At 34.0% G+C, this 18,660-nt stretch overlaps 1 protein-coding gene and 1 long non-coding RNA gene across 2 annotated transcripts in view; both read right to left on the bottom strand.

Annotated features, from left to right (window-relative positions):
- Nucleotides 1-7,205, bottom strand: part of LOC117108296 — a 13,191-nt gene extending 5,986 nt beyond the window's left edge. The window contains exons 1-2 of the long non-coding RNA XR_004445351.1: nucleotides 7,006-7,205; nucleotides 3,942-3,993 (exon numbers count right to left, since the gene is read on the bottom strand). This is a non-coding gene — a long non-coding RNA (uncharacterized LOC117108296). The remainder of the gene's footprint in view (nucleotides 1-3,941; nucleotides 3,994-7,005) is intronic.
- Nucleotides 7,206-7,405: 200 nt separating this feature from the next.
- The window catches only part of LOC117108314 (deleted in lung and esophageal cancer protein 1-like), a 25,951-nt gene continuing 14,696 nt past the window's right edge, over nucleotides 7,406-18,660 (bottom strand). Inside the window, exons 23-33 of the mRNA XM_033250290.1 lie at nucleotides 17,651-17,778; nucleotides 17,174-17,356; nucleotides 16,773-16,995; nucleotides 16,074-16,248; nucleotides 15,329-15,672; nucleotides 14,239-14,459; nucleotides 13,443-13,689; nucleotides 12,078-12,242; nucleotides 11,523-11,676; nucleotides 10,057-10,177; nucleotides 7,406-9,676 (exon numbers count right to left, since the gene is read on the bottom strand). Of these exons, the coding sequence (XP_033106181.1) occupies nucleotides 9,553-9,676; nucleotides 10,057-10,177; nucleotides 11,523-11,676; nucleotides 12,078-12,242; nucleotides 13,443-13,689; nucleotides 14,239-14,459; nucleotides 15,329-15,672; nucleotides 16,074-16,248; nucleotides 16,773-16,995; nucleotides 17,174-17,356; nucleotides 17,651-17,778 (2,085 nt within the window). The 3' untranslated portion in view covers nucleotides 7,406-9,552. The remainder of the gene's footprint in view (nucleotides 9,677-10,056; nucleotides 10,178-11,522; nucleotides 11,677-12,077; nucleotides 12,243-13,442; nucleotides 13,690-14,238; nucleotides 14,460-15,328; nucleotides 15,673-16,073; nucleotides 16,249-16,772; nucleotides 16,996-17,173; nucleotides 17,357-17,650; nucleotides 17,779-18,660) is intronic.

The raw sequence follows: 18,660 nt of genomic DNA, 5'->3' as shown, positions 1-18,660 counted from the left end.
CTGCTTTTAGACCCCATGTGGGAATACAGTACTGTATGTAGTTTCACTCAAATGAAACAATTACACGATACTGAATTTATAATTTCTCTCTTAAACCAAATAGAGGCTAGTGTAACCAGCAGAGTTTGAAATTTATTATTGCTGAATATCAATTAAATTTTCCTTTAGGTAATACAATATACTTATATTACAATTTTTAATCAAAGAACGTTGATATGGATGTGTAAAAACCAGGATTAGCCTCTCTATTTGAGTGACAGGATCTTTTATTTTGGATAGGCCTATAGGGGGCGCAATTCAAAAATATTTAAGTTTATAAAGCAATGTTTCTTATAGCCACAGGCATCTGTTTAAAGCCACAGAAATACATTTCAACAAATTTATTAATAGGCAACACACTCTGGGGGTTCCTCATGAATTTCATTTGCATCCATTAATTCAGGAATAAATTCTAACCAACGCACAACAATTCCACCAGGACCTAGGTAAGTGAAGGCTCAGTAAATTATTTCCAATATATATTAACTGTTGCAATATCCTACCAGTCAGCAGTTTAATAGGCTACAAAAAAGTTGTTTTGTGTGGTTACTTGTGTAAACTCTAGTATAGGTATCTCATACTTGCTTACTATAATTGAAAAAGCCAAAATCGGAGTTTTCAATCTTTTAATCAAGCCTCCGATTTTGGAGTTTCTGCGTACTATTAATTAAACAAGCTCCCTCTATATAGCATGTATGTAGTTACTCCATTTTTGGAGTGTTTGCACCCACCGCCAAAACTCTGATTTTGGAGGTTTTGTGTATCATAAGCGAAAACTCCAAAATCAGAGTTTACGAAACTTTAATTCAAACCTTCGATTTTGGATTTTCTGCATTGATTGAAAGTTTGAAAACATTGATTTTGGAGTTTTTGTGTATTGTACACAAAACTAAAAACTCCAAAATCGGAGGGTTGATTATAAGTTTTGCTCTCTCTCTCACGTTCACTTCGACTGCAATATAATTTCTTAAGTCAAGAAGATGCCTGTAAATTGAAATGAACTGCATAAAAGACCAAGAAAGAGCGCTGTAGAGCCAGAGTACATGATGATGAATGTTAATATAAGAGTGTCATTTTCCGGCCATATGAAGCCCTGCTATCCAGCAAGCGCCCCAACTATGGCCTGCTAAAGATTTTGATCCAGTCCATGAAACAAAAATATATAATTTTTCTGACAGATTGGAACTGGCCACCAGCTTTAAAATGTTGTGGGATCTAGAGGTACTATTTCCATAAATTCCCCCCACCTTTCAAAACAAATCCGTGCCCGTGAACATCAATATTAAAATAACAAAATAATCTAAGATTACAAACCCTCGCCCAGTCGTGCCATATCTATTTACATAGTTGATTCACTCAATCTGCTGGTTGTTGTTGTATAGGGGTATAATATTACTATACATACAGTACTTGCCAGGTGAAGTGTAGTCGAGTGGTAAAGGTAAACGTGTTATGTGGAAAGTTAATTGACTGTATGGGGTTCGAATTACATTATTATAACCTTATATTAATTTAAATTTTTTGTATGTAGTTGTTGGATACATACATAGTAAATTAAAAAGCCACCTTCTAGGTCTATATATCATTCAGTGTGATTTATGTTCTTGGCCACTCAACATTGTAATAGGCACATAAGAAATACTTCCAAAGTAAATGTGGCAGGCCAATTCAGTACTCATATTTGTGGCTCTTGTAATTCCCTAAACAGCTGTCACAAGCCAGCACTTGCATGCCACTCCAGCAAGAGAGGCTATTGACATCTTCTGTTGCATCCAGGAGAACGAGGCAAGCTAACTACAAATTGGTTATGATCTGTACCTTGAATTGACATTGCAGATATAATATACAACTCCCAAAGGTACTCATAAATACAGTAAGTGACAGGTGGAGGATCTATGTCTGACGCATTGGGGGATTCCCAGGAGGAAAGGACCTGTCCGATATAAAGGGCGCTATAGGGCAAAAACCTATTCTGCTGGGTGAAAGTTATGTTAAATATAATCCATCTTGGTTAAATATTCCTAATTATAGTTTACGAGATCCCATTACATTACATACTGTCATATTTTTAAGACTGCACTCTATTACCGCAGGACTAAAATTTAATGTCTTTGTAAAAGCCATTAACAAATATTTTAATACTAATAATAGTAATATAACAAATCACATTAAATTGAAATCACCCACTAGTTCAAATGTTGAGTGGGAGCAGAAATGCTATTTATTTTTATACAAAATAACAAAGAGAACAAGGATTATTTTGCTATGAACCCCTCCTCCAACACTATGCGAGTGAAGTAGGACAACTTATCCTTTAATCATTAGGGTTTCTTTTAATTTTAACTGACTTTAATTAATACAAATTCATTTTTGTAAAAATAACACATTCTTAAATTCCTGAGTGCAATGTTTTAACAGCAAAATAAATAATATCAAATGAGATTTTTTATTAATTATTCATCAGTCTTTAAGGCAATTTTTTTTATTACTTGTATTTATGATGGACATCAGTATTTAGTATAGTATAGTAATGCTATTCATTATTAAGAAAAATTGTACATACTGTAGGCTTCAGACTCAAGTTTATACAGGTGTATGATTGATCTCACCTGTAGGTGGTACACCTGAGCCATTTGGCCTACTGTATAAGAGGTGCAAAATGATATCTTGTCTGTATTTTAAACATTGGACAGCATTTGCAAACTACAATAAACATACAAATTCTATGTTTAACAGGAGCAACAAAATACAGTACTATTACTTGAAAGGTCAATTTTTATAGGTGAATATATTCATTGAACCTGGCATTTGAATATCCATGAGAGTAAAAATAGGATACAAATTAGTTTAGTTCACAACTTACCATACTTTTCAGCAATTATTTTTTCAAAGCTTTTAAATACAGTTTTAAAATACTTAAAACAAAACTTTAAAAATTATGATACTAAATGTTCTGAAATCAACCAACAATATGTTAAAGTTATTTAAGTAGAATTTTGTTATAACACTACAGTACAAGTACTTTGTTTATCTCCCTGTCTACTGTTAATAAAATAACATTATTTATTCTTGCTGTGCATGTACCATTTCCCCAGGTAACAGGTACCTATTTCAGAGGTTTAATTTAGCCTAGCAATATTATTGCAGTTCTGGGTAGTAGTAACTTAGTAGTAGTATAACAACTACCCTGAATTTGTGAAGCCAAGATATTATAAAGAAACAGTAGTTAGTAGTGACAGCTATGACTATGAGGATAATTCTGAAAGTATAAATAAACAGATTGTCTGTGTGTTTATTTTCTTGGTGTCTCAATGGCACTGCTTGACTTAATTCATGAAAGCAAATTCAAAGAAATGGGTTATGATGAGGGAAGATGAATGTTAGGCTTGTCACTTCAAAAGTATTATTAATATTTTATAGGCAAGGCGGTGAAGTAAAGAAAATAGGGGCCGCTGGGATCGAACCAATTAACTTCCCTCAAGATGAAGAAAAATGAGCGTTGACAATGTTATCACCTACACTTAAGCATCAGTACTAAAGTGTTTGCTGTGTTTAGCACGGAGCCCCTGAAAAGGATAACATGGCACCTTCAATGAGTGATGCTCATAAACTAGGTCATCACATAGTTTTACAACCCTATTATTTAACTTTAATCAAACTAGTTTCATTAAAATTTGAAAATTGTTAAAATGTTTCAATAACAGGTATTAATTTAGCAAATTGTTTGGTTTACTTATACAGTAATTGAAACTTTATTTAAAAATTGTTATGATAAGGATTAATACCAAGAAAATGTTCAAATATAAATAATAATGTAATGGAAAGAATTTATATGAATAATGCCAACAGAAACAAAAACAAATTCAATCCTAGGTAAAAAAAAAAAAAATTGAGATTCTTACCTTTTTTAAAAGTGCTTTTTATGCGACTTCTCTAATCAGTAGTTCATCTGATCTGAAAGGAAGAACAAGTTTGGTAGTAAAATCCTTTCCCCTCAAGTATAATTGAATTTGAAACTGACCTTTAGGGTCACTGATGGCTCTGACCTTGTCCCCTGCAGGTTAATATTTTGTCCAAGATTTTTAAGAATATTAAGACATAATTCCATCATTTTAAACACTAAAAATACAGGAGTTGTTTCTTCTGAAATTTTACTAGGCCTAACTGTATACCCATTCAAAAATAAAGACTTAAAATGATGTCATATTAACTATGAATTTATAACAAATTGCATAATCAATCTTTAATAGGGATTTGACCTTGCTGTTACTAAAGTCAATGACCTTCACTCATGCGTAGATTTAATTCGCAACAGATGAGGATCCCAATAAACTTATTAGTTGGTTAATGCAGATGTTGATCAACATTTTGGGAGGGAAAATAATGTTGTTATAGCAAATGCGAACCCAACAAATCAAAACTGAATGATTAAAATCAATGAGAACATTACAGTAAACATAGTTTCAAAATATAAAAGCAGATAGCCAGTAAAGGTGACATGATTCCTAATGCAGCTGAGTAAGATATCGTTTCCCAGATTCAACGTATTTACTTGTAACCTTGTGGGAATTGATCACACCATGATCACATCAGCGCAACATACATGTTACTGTGTGGGACATTAACTGTTGATATTTACTGCCTTCGCTTGGGGTACAATTCCTGAGTTCTTTCTTCCGACTGAGTTACAACATTCCGATCATTGAACTTGCCAGCAATTCCTTCCGTTGATGATGGAAAACAACTGCTTAATGTTTTTTCTCTCAATATTTCAAGGGCATGTTCATTTCTTTCCATTTATTTGTTCTCATTCAACTTAATGTGTCACATTAATATGGTTCATTATTATCAAAGTCTGTATGTTATGCTAGTTGGATGTTATGTAATTTTTAACAGGGGTTAGGAGAAAAGCTACGACACTAAGGGTACGTAATATTTTACTCAATGTTTAAAAAAACTAAGAATTTTTTAAAGTATCAAATGGAAGCCATCTGTAATACTATCCAACAACCCAAATGCAAATTAATTAGGCAGGTCATAAAAATATTAAAATGCCAGTATAATAATAAATAACATTGTAAGTATTATGTAATAATTTCTACAATTATAACTTAAATAATTATAATTTAATAACAATTTTTTAAATAATATAATACTGTAGAAATAATAAAAACAATAAAACTATTAAAAAGAACCACTGTCTACAATTTTTTAACAAGTTAAATATTCATACTACCTTGTTGGCCTTTTAACCACAAAAAATTTATTTGTTATTGAGACAAAATAAATTGATTTATTAAATTTGAGCAGGCCACTATAAATGCACCATCATGCATCACTCGCAGCTTATGTTATTTTTCTTATATGCCTCTGTTTGTAGGAATAATCGTGGATACGTGGAGGGAAGTCCCAAGTGTGGAATCCAAATAATTGTAAATTTTTTTGTAATTTGAATTGAATTTTTTCCTTTGTACATTGAATTGTGAGTTCTTATGAAACTGTATTTAAATCACATTTTTATGTTTATGTTTGTAATTTTTGTGTCTGTTTCATTCTTTCATGTTCACTGGAGAACCTTTAAAGCCCCTATCGCACTGGACTTAATTTGGTCAAATTAACCGGTCACTGGCTAAATTGACCAAAAAAAATCCAATCCGAACGTCGGTTACAATTCCCTCAGGGTTAAATTAACCAAGCTGAATGGTTAATTTTACCAACCTCAGCCTGCCCAGTAAAACTTACCACGGTCTCGGTTAAACTAACCACGCTGGTCAAGAAGTCCAATCCGAACGTGCAACACGGTTAAAACTTCGTCCATATTGACACTGCTCGAAAAAAACCGGAAGTTGAAGTCACAAACTAGTGCCCTCAATAATATTTTTTATACACAAGGTTAAATCTTGGTAAAACTAACCGCGTGAATAATCCAAGTGCGAACAATGATGAATTGTACCCATGACTTTGGTTAAAGTTACCCTGGTTAAATTTACCATTTTTTAAATCCAGTGCGAACCAGGCTTTAGTCAGTGATTTAAAGTTTACTTTTTTATATTTGTCCTTATGTAACATAATATGGCATTGTATCACATTATTTAGGTTTTGTTATTATCACAGAGAAATATAATGTCATCAGAGCATGTAATCAATACTTTCAACATTACAATGTTGAAACTACTTAATTTGGAAAACTTTTTTCGCTGGCTTTTAAACGGATGGGATCTAGAAATGTTCATGTTGTCGAATAGCGCATTTTAGCTGTTAGGATAAGACATCGCTTCAGTACAAGTTAGGCCAATTATACGTTTTTTCCCTTTTTTTTTCATCAATCATAAAACATATATTTATTACGAGAACTGACAATCAGGATTCTCCCAAATTTTGAACAATCTTCCCTCTCAAGAATTTTTTTTAAATTCTCCAAAATTTTCAGAAAAATCAATAACATTAACAGCAAATTATTGGCTTTTTTTAACCAGTATAATTGAGCATCTGTAAACTCTTTTTTTAAAATATAATTTGTTACTATGGTTGGCATACAAATACAAAGGCTTTCTAAGTGATACTGGATTACTGACACCTTGAAAAAATGCTAATATTATTATTATTATTATTACTGGGCCTCTACTAGGCCTACTACTACACAGCCTACAGGACTTGCTTGTAAACTAGGCTAGACCTAGGTATACTAATAATAATAATATCAAAACGTTTGAATATCATGGTGCAAACATTATGTTAATCTTAAAAACGAGTTAAATGATCTTAATAAAACGAAGAGGATTTTCGTCTGGGACTAAACTTGGACTAGGCTAGGTCTATCCAGAGAATCCTAGTAAATTTGCTTCGATGACAGTAAAGTAGTATATGTCTGCTCGGGCTTAGTTAGGCCTACCTACCTAAGAAGTACAGAAGAAGCAGGGAGATTAATTTACATCTCTCTGGTGGAAGAGGCAATCTAAAATATACCTTGATGAAATGCGTTGTCTTGTTGTAGTTTGTTTACATGTTGTAAGGCCGACTTGTTTCACTCCTCCATGTTTTACTGAACATTAGAGTACAAGTTAATCAAATTTGGCAGGTTGATGTAGACCCCAGGCCCAAATTTGATACAGCGTCCACAACAACAACCGGAGGAGGTGGAGCCCTCACCACCATGTGGTCCACGCATGGTTCGCGCAAGCGCAACTTTTAATATTGGTGGCGCTATTGACACAAGGTCAATTATCAATTATCCCGTGCGTTACTTTGAACACGTTTAGAACTACTGTTATGTAAAATTTTATAAATAAATAACGAGTTAAATGAGTTGATTTATATGAAAATGATGGCCATGAAACAAGCGTTACTTCAAACAAATCATGACAGGTCTGCATTTTTAAAAAGTTTATTTTTGATAATTAGTTCCCTGATTAAACAATAGCTAAGTACTCCATCATTATAAAAGTACACAAAAGCACGCAATAAATTACAGGCAAAATGATTTTGTATAATTGGTCAATTAAGAAAGCAAACTAAATCAGGTTTATTTTCCTTATGGTTAATGAAGTGACTTACTTTTATTTTTAATAACAACATTGAGCTTGAAGCAGTTGAAACAGGAAACTATTTTTATAAAGGCCAAGCAAAGCCTCGGAAGAATCTATAGGCCTATTATTCATGAACAAGGTCTCCGGTCCATTTCACATAATAAAATCAAAGTAATTATCAAACAAACAGGCTTTTTTCAAATGATTTTTCTAAATAAATTGCTTTAAGTACTTAATTTTTATAAATATTTCTACATTATTAACAAATATTCTCAACGAATTTGCATTTAAGTTACGATATTTTGTCTGTTTTTATAAATGGACAGCCAAAAAGCAAATTGACAATGTTACAGTAATGCGAATGACTATATTATTATTTTTGGCATATTATAACAATGCGTAGTTTGTAAGTTAGTTTTTCTTATTTATCAAGCATCAAGATCGTCTTTTCATAGTTCACTTGTTCGGAATTGTGCAAAATTTTTTTTATAATACTCTACTATATAATACGTTTTAAAGGAATAGTATTTGAGGAGGGCTGACATTTTCTTCACTTTTACAATTAAATGTAAATATAAACAACACAAAATGCACATACAACTCATAAAAGACATGTTGTTATTCCCTCCCCAATTTAACGATTTGTTCTCAAAATGGCCGCTAGTTAGGAGAGAATAATACAAAATCTTGATCAAATTTGTATGATAGGATATGAAATTAAATTTAAATGAAAAATCTGTTTTTTCGCTAAAAATCGGTTTAAAATATGACGAATCCAACTCCGCTCAGTCTAAGCGCAAGACGACGTGACACCATCTGGCGATTGCCCAGGCGATTGTCAACCGAGTCTCTAAGGATTCACGTTACTGTGGCGCGCTCTTGCTTCTCACCACAACATACTAAATTTGCAACACGTAAAGCACTGTAGATTCCTTTTTCAATAAACCTAATTTTAGATTTGCACTAGAACTGGTCATCTTAACACAATTAAACAAAAAATATGTGCCTACAATAGAAAAAAAAAAATCCAATTATAATAGAGGCACAAAACGTCAGCCAGTGCCTATCACAATAAAAGGCATCAATATAATGAGTTTCTTTGAAATTTTGATGTGATTTCGATGCGAGTTTGAATCATCAAAATGTCATAAAAGCGATGTTTTGCCCTACCCGACATGTTAATATCAAATACTCAGTATGTTCCCCAATACTTGCAAAAATAAATTTGCAAGTAATTGGGGTCGGAATCGAACACTCCACCTCCAAGTAACTAGTCTGGCGCCATAATCACTAGCCTACCAATTTTTTTGGAGATGTCATTTGCTTCATGAACTTTGGACAGCTATGTGCATACAATCGGCGATTGTGTTATGTTTTATCAGAATGTTTGTTCACAAGACATTTATGTAAACTCTATTTCACACACCTTTTGGCCAAAACACAATATTAATTAATTGATTGATGAAATATGATCTGTGACATTTGGGAACAAGATGAATAAGTCATGGTACTACAATAGTTTTAATATCAGAAGACCAAGCAGCTCACTACAGACACCTTCTCTATGTAACACCCATCTCCACACTATTCTTAAATATATCAAAATACAGTAGCAGAAGTGAGTAATAACTGTAATCTTCAACAATTTATTCTTTCAGCAAATACAATCTTTATAAAAGCAGAAAATATTCTTGAAAATATGATAGTTAAAATTAAAGAGTTAGCTTCAATACAATAAACTGAGAAAATGGTCTATAACTTAATATAAATTTAATATAATTTCACAATAAACATATTTACAAAATATACATAATTTAAGATATACAATTTAGAAAAAACAGAACTATGTAATAATTCTACATCATTACCAACAAAATTAATTTGTTGTTATTCACTCTTTAGAAACAGAAAAACATATGATTTTTGTTCCTGTAGTAGTGTTGCTTCTTAAAAATATATATTGTTGTAAACAACAATTTCACAATATTTAGATGTTCACTAATGCCTCATGGCGACTATCATATGAGCCTTCACCCTTGACCCTTAGGTAGCAGGGCTCTTCTCCAAGCATGCCGCTCAAAATGAAGATGCAATCGTACGCTATGTTGTGCCTGAACAAGGAAAAAATGAAATACAGTCATAAACCAAATAGAATTTATATCACCTATATACAGTACTCCAATGTAACAACCAATGCAGAGGGAGGATGCTCACTTAATGGAAGAATATTTCCTGCTCTGTGATTGGTGGTGAGTTTTAATGAAGAAACCTGTTGGCTTATAGAAAATGGTCTCTATTTTCCCTGTGATGAGGTACAAATCACAGTTGGTAAATAACTTTTGAACTGTAAGCATAACCAGCTGTTTCGTAATTATGCTGTTAGTATTATTTATCCATTTATTTATATTGTGTTTACGGTGCTATGCAGTAAAACCTAATTTGAATATTATATATACATTTACCTGGGTATAAAAGGCACATTATGGCTTACCTTGGTGTAAAGTGAACCTTTAGTAGTGTCTTGCTATTGGACACATGAGTCACATAGGCTTCCAACATGCCGCTGCTTGGTGTTAGCGAGAACACTACATCATCCGGAGTGCTACACCAATCTGATTGTTAAAGAAAATAAATATTTATGGAAATAAGGAATGCCTCCACCATATCTTATGAGAATATAGTGAAATGAGCCAATAATTCAGCCTTCAGGCCTTAATGCTCTAAAACTAAGTCTCTGTATAAGGCCTGGGAAGTGGAGAGCCAATTATTTGATGTCCTTGATGCTATAAAACTCAATCTTTTATGAGGCTTGAGAACCCACCTACTTTAGGCCCTTATATTAAATAATTAGGTCTCTTCATAAGGCTTGGGGAGTGGATAGCTATTTTTTGGAGACTTGATTATCTATAACTACGTCTCTTCATGAGGCTGGGGAGAGGATAGTAATTTTTTTTAAGCACTGATGCTCTGTAAGCCTTTTTCAAGGCTAGGAAGTAGCGAGCCAATCATTTGGTGCCCTTACTTGTCTAAAAGTCTCAAGAGGCATGGTGAGTGATAAACTAATAATTTGGGGTGCTTGCTAAAAAAATATCCCCTTTATATGTACTGTACTGTACAATTTTACTACTCTAAATTTAATCAGTGAAAAAATAGCAGTAGTATATGAATGCTGATATTGATTAAAACAATCCTGTAATTAGCAGAAACATACATAAGTCAACAGAGAAATCAATAATACACACTAAAAATACAATTAACCAATTTGAAACATACCATTAAGACAGAGAAATTTGTTTACAATTTTGTTCTAATGTCTGTTTTGTTGGTTTGTACAATGCCTTTATGGCCTTGTTGAAAAACATTTGAGGTGAATTGAGGTGAACAAGTGTTTCCGTAATTAAATAAAGTTATTAGTTTTTATTAGAAATATAAAAATTCAATTTAATGTTCATAATTTCCCAGGGCAAACACATTTAAGTACATTGATCGAGTTCCTAGTCCCCATATCAAGCGCCCTGAGCATCATATTAGATGGAGATGGCGCTATATAAACCTACACTATTACTATTATATAGATAAATTACTCACAGGGGCGGATCCAGAGATGTCCAAAAAGGGGGGGAGGGCTGAAATTGGGGCCGATCCAGATAACACCGTCCTAGGGGTTCCAGGGCATGTTACCACGAAATTTTCGTTTTTTAGAAGCCCGAAAATAACCTCTCAGTCGTTTTTGGTGTTCAATTTTTTTATTTTCTTTCTTACTGTTTTTTCCCTTTTTTTTTTACTTTCCAAAAGTTTCCTAAGTCCGCCCCTGACTCGTATAAATAATTATGAACAAGACTCTGAAATGTCGTGAACTGATTACTCAATATTATTAACATTAAGAAAAGTACTTTATAATAATATGTAAGATTAAAATTAAATTATTAAATTAAATAGAATGATTATCATACATACCAATGGCAGCTGTCCAGAAGCTAGCAGACGATGTCGGATTCCGTAAGACAATCTCCTTCTCCCGTTGCTGACCAACAAGGCATACACCAAAGTTTAAGTTGTCACTCGACAGGATGAGTGACGGGATGACTACTGTGGCACATAGGGGAATAGCCTGATGTAACAGGATTAAAATTATAATGACATTCTGACCCAAATCAATTTTAATAATTTTTGAAGAATTTTACGGTTCAACATCAATATATTGGTGTCACTGTTACTATATGTTCAACAATAAACTCAAACAAAAGCTTATTGCCATATTTTGGTAGCTAGCATCAGGTGCCTTGACCAAGTAAAGGCTAAAGCACACCAAATCACTGAGACATAATATTAATAATTCATTTAATGATAACTGTTTGATGTTTATACAGCTCCTTTAACAATCTGAGGACTGTGTGTCAAATGGTCAAATCATTAACCACACTGAATGGATGACTTTTTAAATTATTTTGGTACTGCAAAAACAGATATTTAGTTCTCTATAGAGTATGTTATTATTGTATATATTAATACCTGAATGGATGAATTATTGTAAACAATCTGTAGGTCTTTGTTGATGGTGAATTTTCTTTCCTGGTCACGCTTTGTTAGTGCCACGCCTTCCATCTCTTGGTCGGGTTGTAGGAGATCTAGATAGCGTTGTATCAGTTCCGATGACAGCAGGAATGCAACTTTTATCTGCAAGTACAAATAAGGGTATGTTAAGTTACTAGAGTAGTGAACCAAATAAAACAAAGAATCAAATGTTTACTTGCTCTCTGGTGCTAATGTCTGGGGTGGATCCCGGATTTGAAAGAGGGGGGTTCAAAATGTTTAGAAAAAACTCCAAATTGAAAGGTGGTCCAGGTTCCTTCCCCCGGGAAAATTTTGATTCCTAGATGGCTGAAAATGAGCTTTCCCGACTTATGAGGTGTTTTTTCGAGGTTTTTCCCCTCTTGAAAAAGGTCACGTAAATTTAATCTCATTCTTAGGCTATACATAGAGAAAAAAAATCAAAGACAAATGCAATATATTATTCTATTCCAACAATATTGAGTAGTTGGATATGTAGTCTTTCTTCCATGGATCGATGAACTGACGGCCTAAAGAATGCACTTACGTACATAAATTATTATAGTATGACTTCGAACCAAAAAGTGTTTTTAATTATATTTAATTGAAGGCGGTTGGGCTAAGCATAGTTTGACCGACCTGCCAATCTATGCCTAAGTAGGTAAGCATGCATTTTGTAAGCCAGGACCCAGTGTATTTTGTTACGTTTCTTCACAGAGTGGGTTCGTCCAAACCCCCTGAACCCGCCACTGTAATGCTATTCTTTGGGCATGCTCATTTCTAACTTGCATTTAAAGTCATTTAAGTCATTTGCAGTCATTTAAATTAGAATGGAACTACAGAGCACTCTCCAATTCTGAGACCAGATTTTGAAAGAACCAAACAACACATCGTCAATATTTGAACACAAAGCAAGCCCTCTAAGTAGAGACCTAACCCCAAAACCACCCTAAATTTTCAGGTCTCAAAGTGGTCTCGAATTGGAGGGCAAATTGTATTAATGATGGCTCATATTAAATATAAAATTTAAGCTATAATATTAACTGGACAGTAACAAACATACTCATGCTACACTGTGTACAAAGGGCGCTACTACAACCTTTCCATGACAGCCAACATCTTAGAAGTCCTTTGTAGCTAAATTCCTAATCTGCTCATGTTGACTGTGTAACAAAGGGAAACTAAAGAAGTAATGACCTTTCTCTGTCAAATATAGTAGGAAATGTAGGCTGATGCTGCTGCTAAATACTTTAATGACGGACAGATATCTTATGGCTTGACGGCTAAACTTGATGACCACCAACAACACCAGTAGTCATTTCTTACCTGTAAATTGTGCCTTGGTATGATAGTGATGAAACTTTGATCACCCTCAAAGTGGGCTGGTTCAATATTGCTGAGGTAGAATGGCTCTGGAACAACAAGTTGGAATGTCAGTGGTGTTTCTGTACTGTTTGTTAACGTGGCTAAGCCCGTCTTGGTATATTCTTTGCTGATTCTGCCATCAACAAGCAAATGACTAGCGGCAGTGCTGTACAACATTCCATCATCATCCGATGTCTCAATCGTTAGCCTACAGATAACAAAACACAATTTGTAAGGTGCAGGAGTCCAAAGTTAGTATTGTAGAAGCCACTTCAGGGAGTTTATTAACTTTTGCAACCTACGTATTGGTTTCCAAAAACCAGAGGATCCACTAATTAGTTACAAATAAAACAAAAACAGTGACTCAGAAAAGAGACAAAGACATTTTGAGATCTCAAAATGTCTCTCTCTCTCTCTTTACTTTTAAATAAAACAAAAACAGTAACTCAGAAAAAAGACATTTCATTTCATTTATTTATTCAGACAAGTGTTTTGGGGCCCCAAAAGCAACAAAATCACCATGGCAAAAGTCTGGAGCCCCAGAAAAAAGTCTGGAGCCCCAGAAGACAGACATTTTGAAATCTCTTTTTGGAGTTACTGTCTTTTTTTTTCTTTATTGGAAGTACTGGATTTAATGCAATTTATTTATCAATAATAATAAATAAAATAGGAGTATTTGTATAGCACCTGTTATTTTTTGTTACTGGCTCTCAAAAGATATTAGAAAAAAAGTTTTAAGAATAGTCTTATAATTTACATTGCTGGTTTTATGAAAGCTGTTAGATCCAGCCTCAATGGTGTCATATCATATCCATGCAGCCTCTCAAAGATGTTCTTCTTGAAGCGAACGTCCTCCTCATCTAAACTCATAAATCCCAATGCATAGCCAACACACTCTACAGTTCTAGCTTGGGTTAGAGAGACCATACATGGACTGAATGTTGCTGTAATCTGTAGACTTCCCCTAGCAGGAATAACCTGAAATTTGACGGAAAATAATAAGATCGAACTGGAAAACATAGTGGGATGACATCACAGTTCTGCAAACCTTAAAGTTCACAGCAGATTATAATTAGCAATTGTGGCAAAGACAAGCTAAACCAGTCACTCGTCGCAAATCTTGTTACAGAGAAAATGGCCAAAACATCCTGGAATGTCAAATTTTTAAAAATCTATTTTATTGCACTAAACTAAACTTTATATATCTATATATCATTCTATGCTGTTATTTTCCCCATTTTCAATGTTAAAACAATAATTTGTAAGGATTTAAAGATAGTTTCCACATGAGAAATGCCTGAAATCAAACTTTGAAGGCTGATTTCTCAAATATTGTTCTTTATCAGCTGTGTGATTAAACGCTTGTAACTTCATTTTTTTACCATTTTATAGCTATTATTTTATCCTCTAAAACTGTATTAATAACTCAAAATTTTTGTGACGAGTGACTGTTTTGGCTTGTCTTTGCCACAATTATAAAGCGCTCTTTACTGGTGTGTCACATCGCCATAAAATCATTAATCTATTAGAACATGACTTTTAAGGAGATACTTGAATTGGTGGAGAGATGAACACTGACATATGTTTAGTGGAAGCCGATTTCAAATCACAGGTGCTTAAGTGAAGAAACCCTGTGGATGTGATTTATGGTGAGTTTTCGGAGAAACTAGGAACGGTGAGTCCATTTCGAACGAAGGTTGGCACGTATGGTACATACAGGTATAAGTGATATACAGTAATATTTTGAAGATAAGCAGTAGCAGCCATAAACACACTTATAAATCACAAGTAATGAGGCTGGCATCATTCACTTTTTTAATATACAAACCTAGAAAACTAGTAGTTACCATTTGTTTGGATGTGATTCCAAACGGCTGTTCTGTTCTATTTCCTTCATGTTCTTTCAGTTGAACCCGAATTAATCGTGGTTGTGTGTTCCTCTCTTCTTCAGGGTGCTCTGAATCTGGAATAACCTGGTGGTTGCCAGGTTGTACTGCTGCCTGAATCTGTGGTATTGTGCTCTCTTCAATGGGTTTTTCTTCTAGCCTCAGTGCTTCCTCCTTGGCAGTAGGAATGATTTCAAGTCCGTTCTCATCGCGTTTTGGAAATGGGTCACCAATACTGGTGATCATGTCTAGCAGTTTGTTGTCATTTTCTTCTAGGTTATATATTTCCCAGTCAACTCTTACATCTATACAACCAAAAAGATTTGATACTCAGTTAAAATTATAAAAGGGGTTTTGTTCATCCAATAATTAACATCTACATTTTTTTACATTTTTTGCACACTCTATTCACAAGCCCTGGTCTATGTGTTTAAAAATATCTATAATAACAATGATAATAATACTAATAAGTTAAATATATTTATTGATGCTCATTTTAAATATTTTTATGTTATAAAAAGTGATTTCCAAGAGAGTCTTTTAATACAACTACTACAATATTGACAGCTGATAATGGTAGGAGAATAGATAGCGTCATTGTGCTGAATTGCGTATGCTCGTGGTCCGTGACAAAAATGGGGTAGATGTGAAACGTAATTTGTGTTCATTGATGCATAGAGGTCACTTAATGATAAATGACACTTACCAAATGGACTCTTATTTATAATACGCAGAGGTCTCTTAATAGTTGCTACACCAGGAATGTGGGTCCCAAATCGCACCACTGGTATTTGACCTTTCAACGAAGCCATTTGGAAGTTGAGGGGGCATCCTGTGATAGAGACTTTCATTGGAATCACAACATTCTCTAAAGCTCCAACCTATGAAAACATAAGATAAAATAAGATATATGCAATCTGCTTAACAACTTGTAAGCTTTCAGCACATAACTACATTGAACTCCCAATACATAATAATAAACATTTATATTAAATAATATTGTTGGAACACCTGTAGAATTAAATTGGGATTGAATTAGACTGGATTTGGAATGGATTAATAAAGTCTAATTTCCAGTGGAGTCCTTCTGGTAGTGAATGGGGCTATACACCGGGAGGCATTAACCTACTCTTTTTCAAACAGTGTATTCCATTCTTAAACATGCACATGAACCATATTGTACACAGGACCAATGGCTTTCATTTGAGAGTGCGGTATTGAAACTTGCATTTCAGTCCACCAGCTGAAACAGAGCAGTGGAAGAAATATCCACGGTTCAGCTTACGCACAGTTCCTACCGCCAGTTTAGCCAACTGTGAGCCATGTAGGCACTTTAAATTACTTTTTACTGCAGTATTTGGATCAAACAATTGTATGTTATTTATAATCTCTTAACCCGCTTTACCTTGCAGATGAGGTCATCTGAGTACTGTCCCCACATATCAGCATAAACACTAACTTCCACATTCAGCTCAGCAAACGGACCAAGTACTCCACTGGATGGATGAACCACAAAGGCTAGGCCTCTGCCGTCATGCAGCACTGCTTTGCTAAAGTCAGCTTGCTTCTTAGCTGGGCTTTTGCTCATTGGATCAGCAATGTTAGGTGTACGATTCAGAAGACTCCGCCTATCATACAATTAATACACAATTCAACATTTGAGTTTTTAAAAATACATGTGGATCAACTAAGGAAATATGTCAATATACCAGGTTATGTAGCAATGGAAGGCCTACTTTCTCCAGTGATAAATTTATTAAGGCTAGATGTTATAAATAGCGGTGACAGAAACTAAAAGCACTGTACCTCCTAGTTTTATCCTTACTCTCATCTGGTGGGGTCGGAGGCTTTCCTGCTGGGAACCGGCTGACAAGAATATGGTAAGGAGCTTCAATTGCTGTCTGATTCTTTATACATACAAATCGTTTGGTTACAGTGCATACCTCAACATCCTCACCAAAATCTAGACTCAGATCATCATTTTCAATTCTATGGAAATATACAATAATTTTGATTAAGATCAAGATTTTATTCATTGTTGCATGAGACATAAAACAATCTATTGGATGTATTACATTGTACAAATTGAAAATAGTGAAAATTAAAATTATAAAAAATCTAAACTAAAGAATATAATTTGGTTCATTGTAATTGTTTACATCTACAATGAAGGCCAGAAACTATAGGAAAACCAGGTAGAATAGGAAAATCAACAAAGGCATCCTCATCATTTTGTTATTACAAATCAGATTAAGTGAGGAGGTAATATTTGTATTTACTTACATCACAGATTGGCTATCCTTTATTGAGTATGAAATGTTCAATCCTTGTACATTGGATGAAAGGAAAAGACACACAGGCATGGGCATACCTTCAATATTGCATGGTATGTACACATCATTCAGTTCGCCCTGTACGTAAATAGCAAAATGTAATCATAAGCTTGAAGTGATGTTGGCATCATTAACATTAAGATCTCATTTATTCATAACTTTATTTATTCACGAAAATGCCAGTGTTACTGTCAGTATGATAGAAATATACTTAAACAACATACATACACACAGTACAAACTTACAAAGCACTTGTTCGATCACGTAACAGTGAAAATCTCACAAAAAATAGTACAAAATAAGTTTAAGTTAACTAGAAATTGCAAATTGCAAGTGAAGTGCTGCGAAGTACAACTGCATATAAATGTTCTTCAAACAAAATTATTTATGCGAGTCAAGTGAAAATAATGAATAATAAAAATATAACAAATAATATGAGACACGACCCATTGTCTATATTAGAACACTTCTCATTGGGTAACAAAGTCGTAATTTTTCATTTTTGTCAAAAAGTGTCTATAGTGGTGAATTATGGTTTAGGTTTTTTTAATAAAGTTTCAAAAATTTAAATGTAGTTGATTACCAAAGGTTACAATTTTAATTTTGAAGACTGCATGGTATAGGAAGTGTACATTTTTTTATGGGGCAAGTTTCCAAGGGTAGGTTTTCTAGGAGCGAGTTGACTGCCAAAGAGTGTTGCCAAAGTGTGAGCCAGCGTGTTATTTGATCACAAGTGCGAGACATCGCAAGTGTGAGCCAGCGAGTCATGACGTCACGACAATAGATACGAGACATTACTCAAATTGTTGTGCGAGGTATCAGCTGAGATTTGTGGAGTACAATTCAAAAAACAACTATAGGCCTAATAATGAATTATTGTGATGTTAAATAGACAATGTTAGCTATCAAGGAGCGACGTTTTTCATCATTTGGACCTTCGTCCCTTCAAGGCTAGGCCTA

This window comes from Anneissia japonica, unplaced genomic scaffold (assembly GCF_011630105.1).
Source record: "Anneissia japonica isolate Jap-2015-1 unplaced genomic scaffold, ASM1163010v1 scaffold426_len1935630_cov189, whole genome shotgun sequence".
NCBI classification, from domain to species: Eukaryota; Metazoa; Echinodermata; class Crinoidea; order Comatulida; family Comatulidae; genus Anneissia; species Anneissia japonica.
Note: the sequence above shows the minus strand (reverse complement) of the source record. Positions and strands in the feature narration are given on the sequence as shown.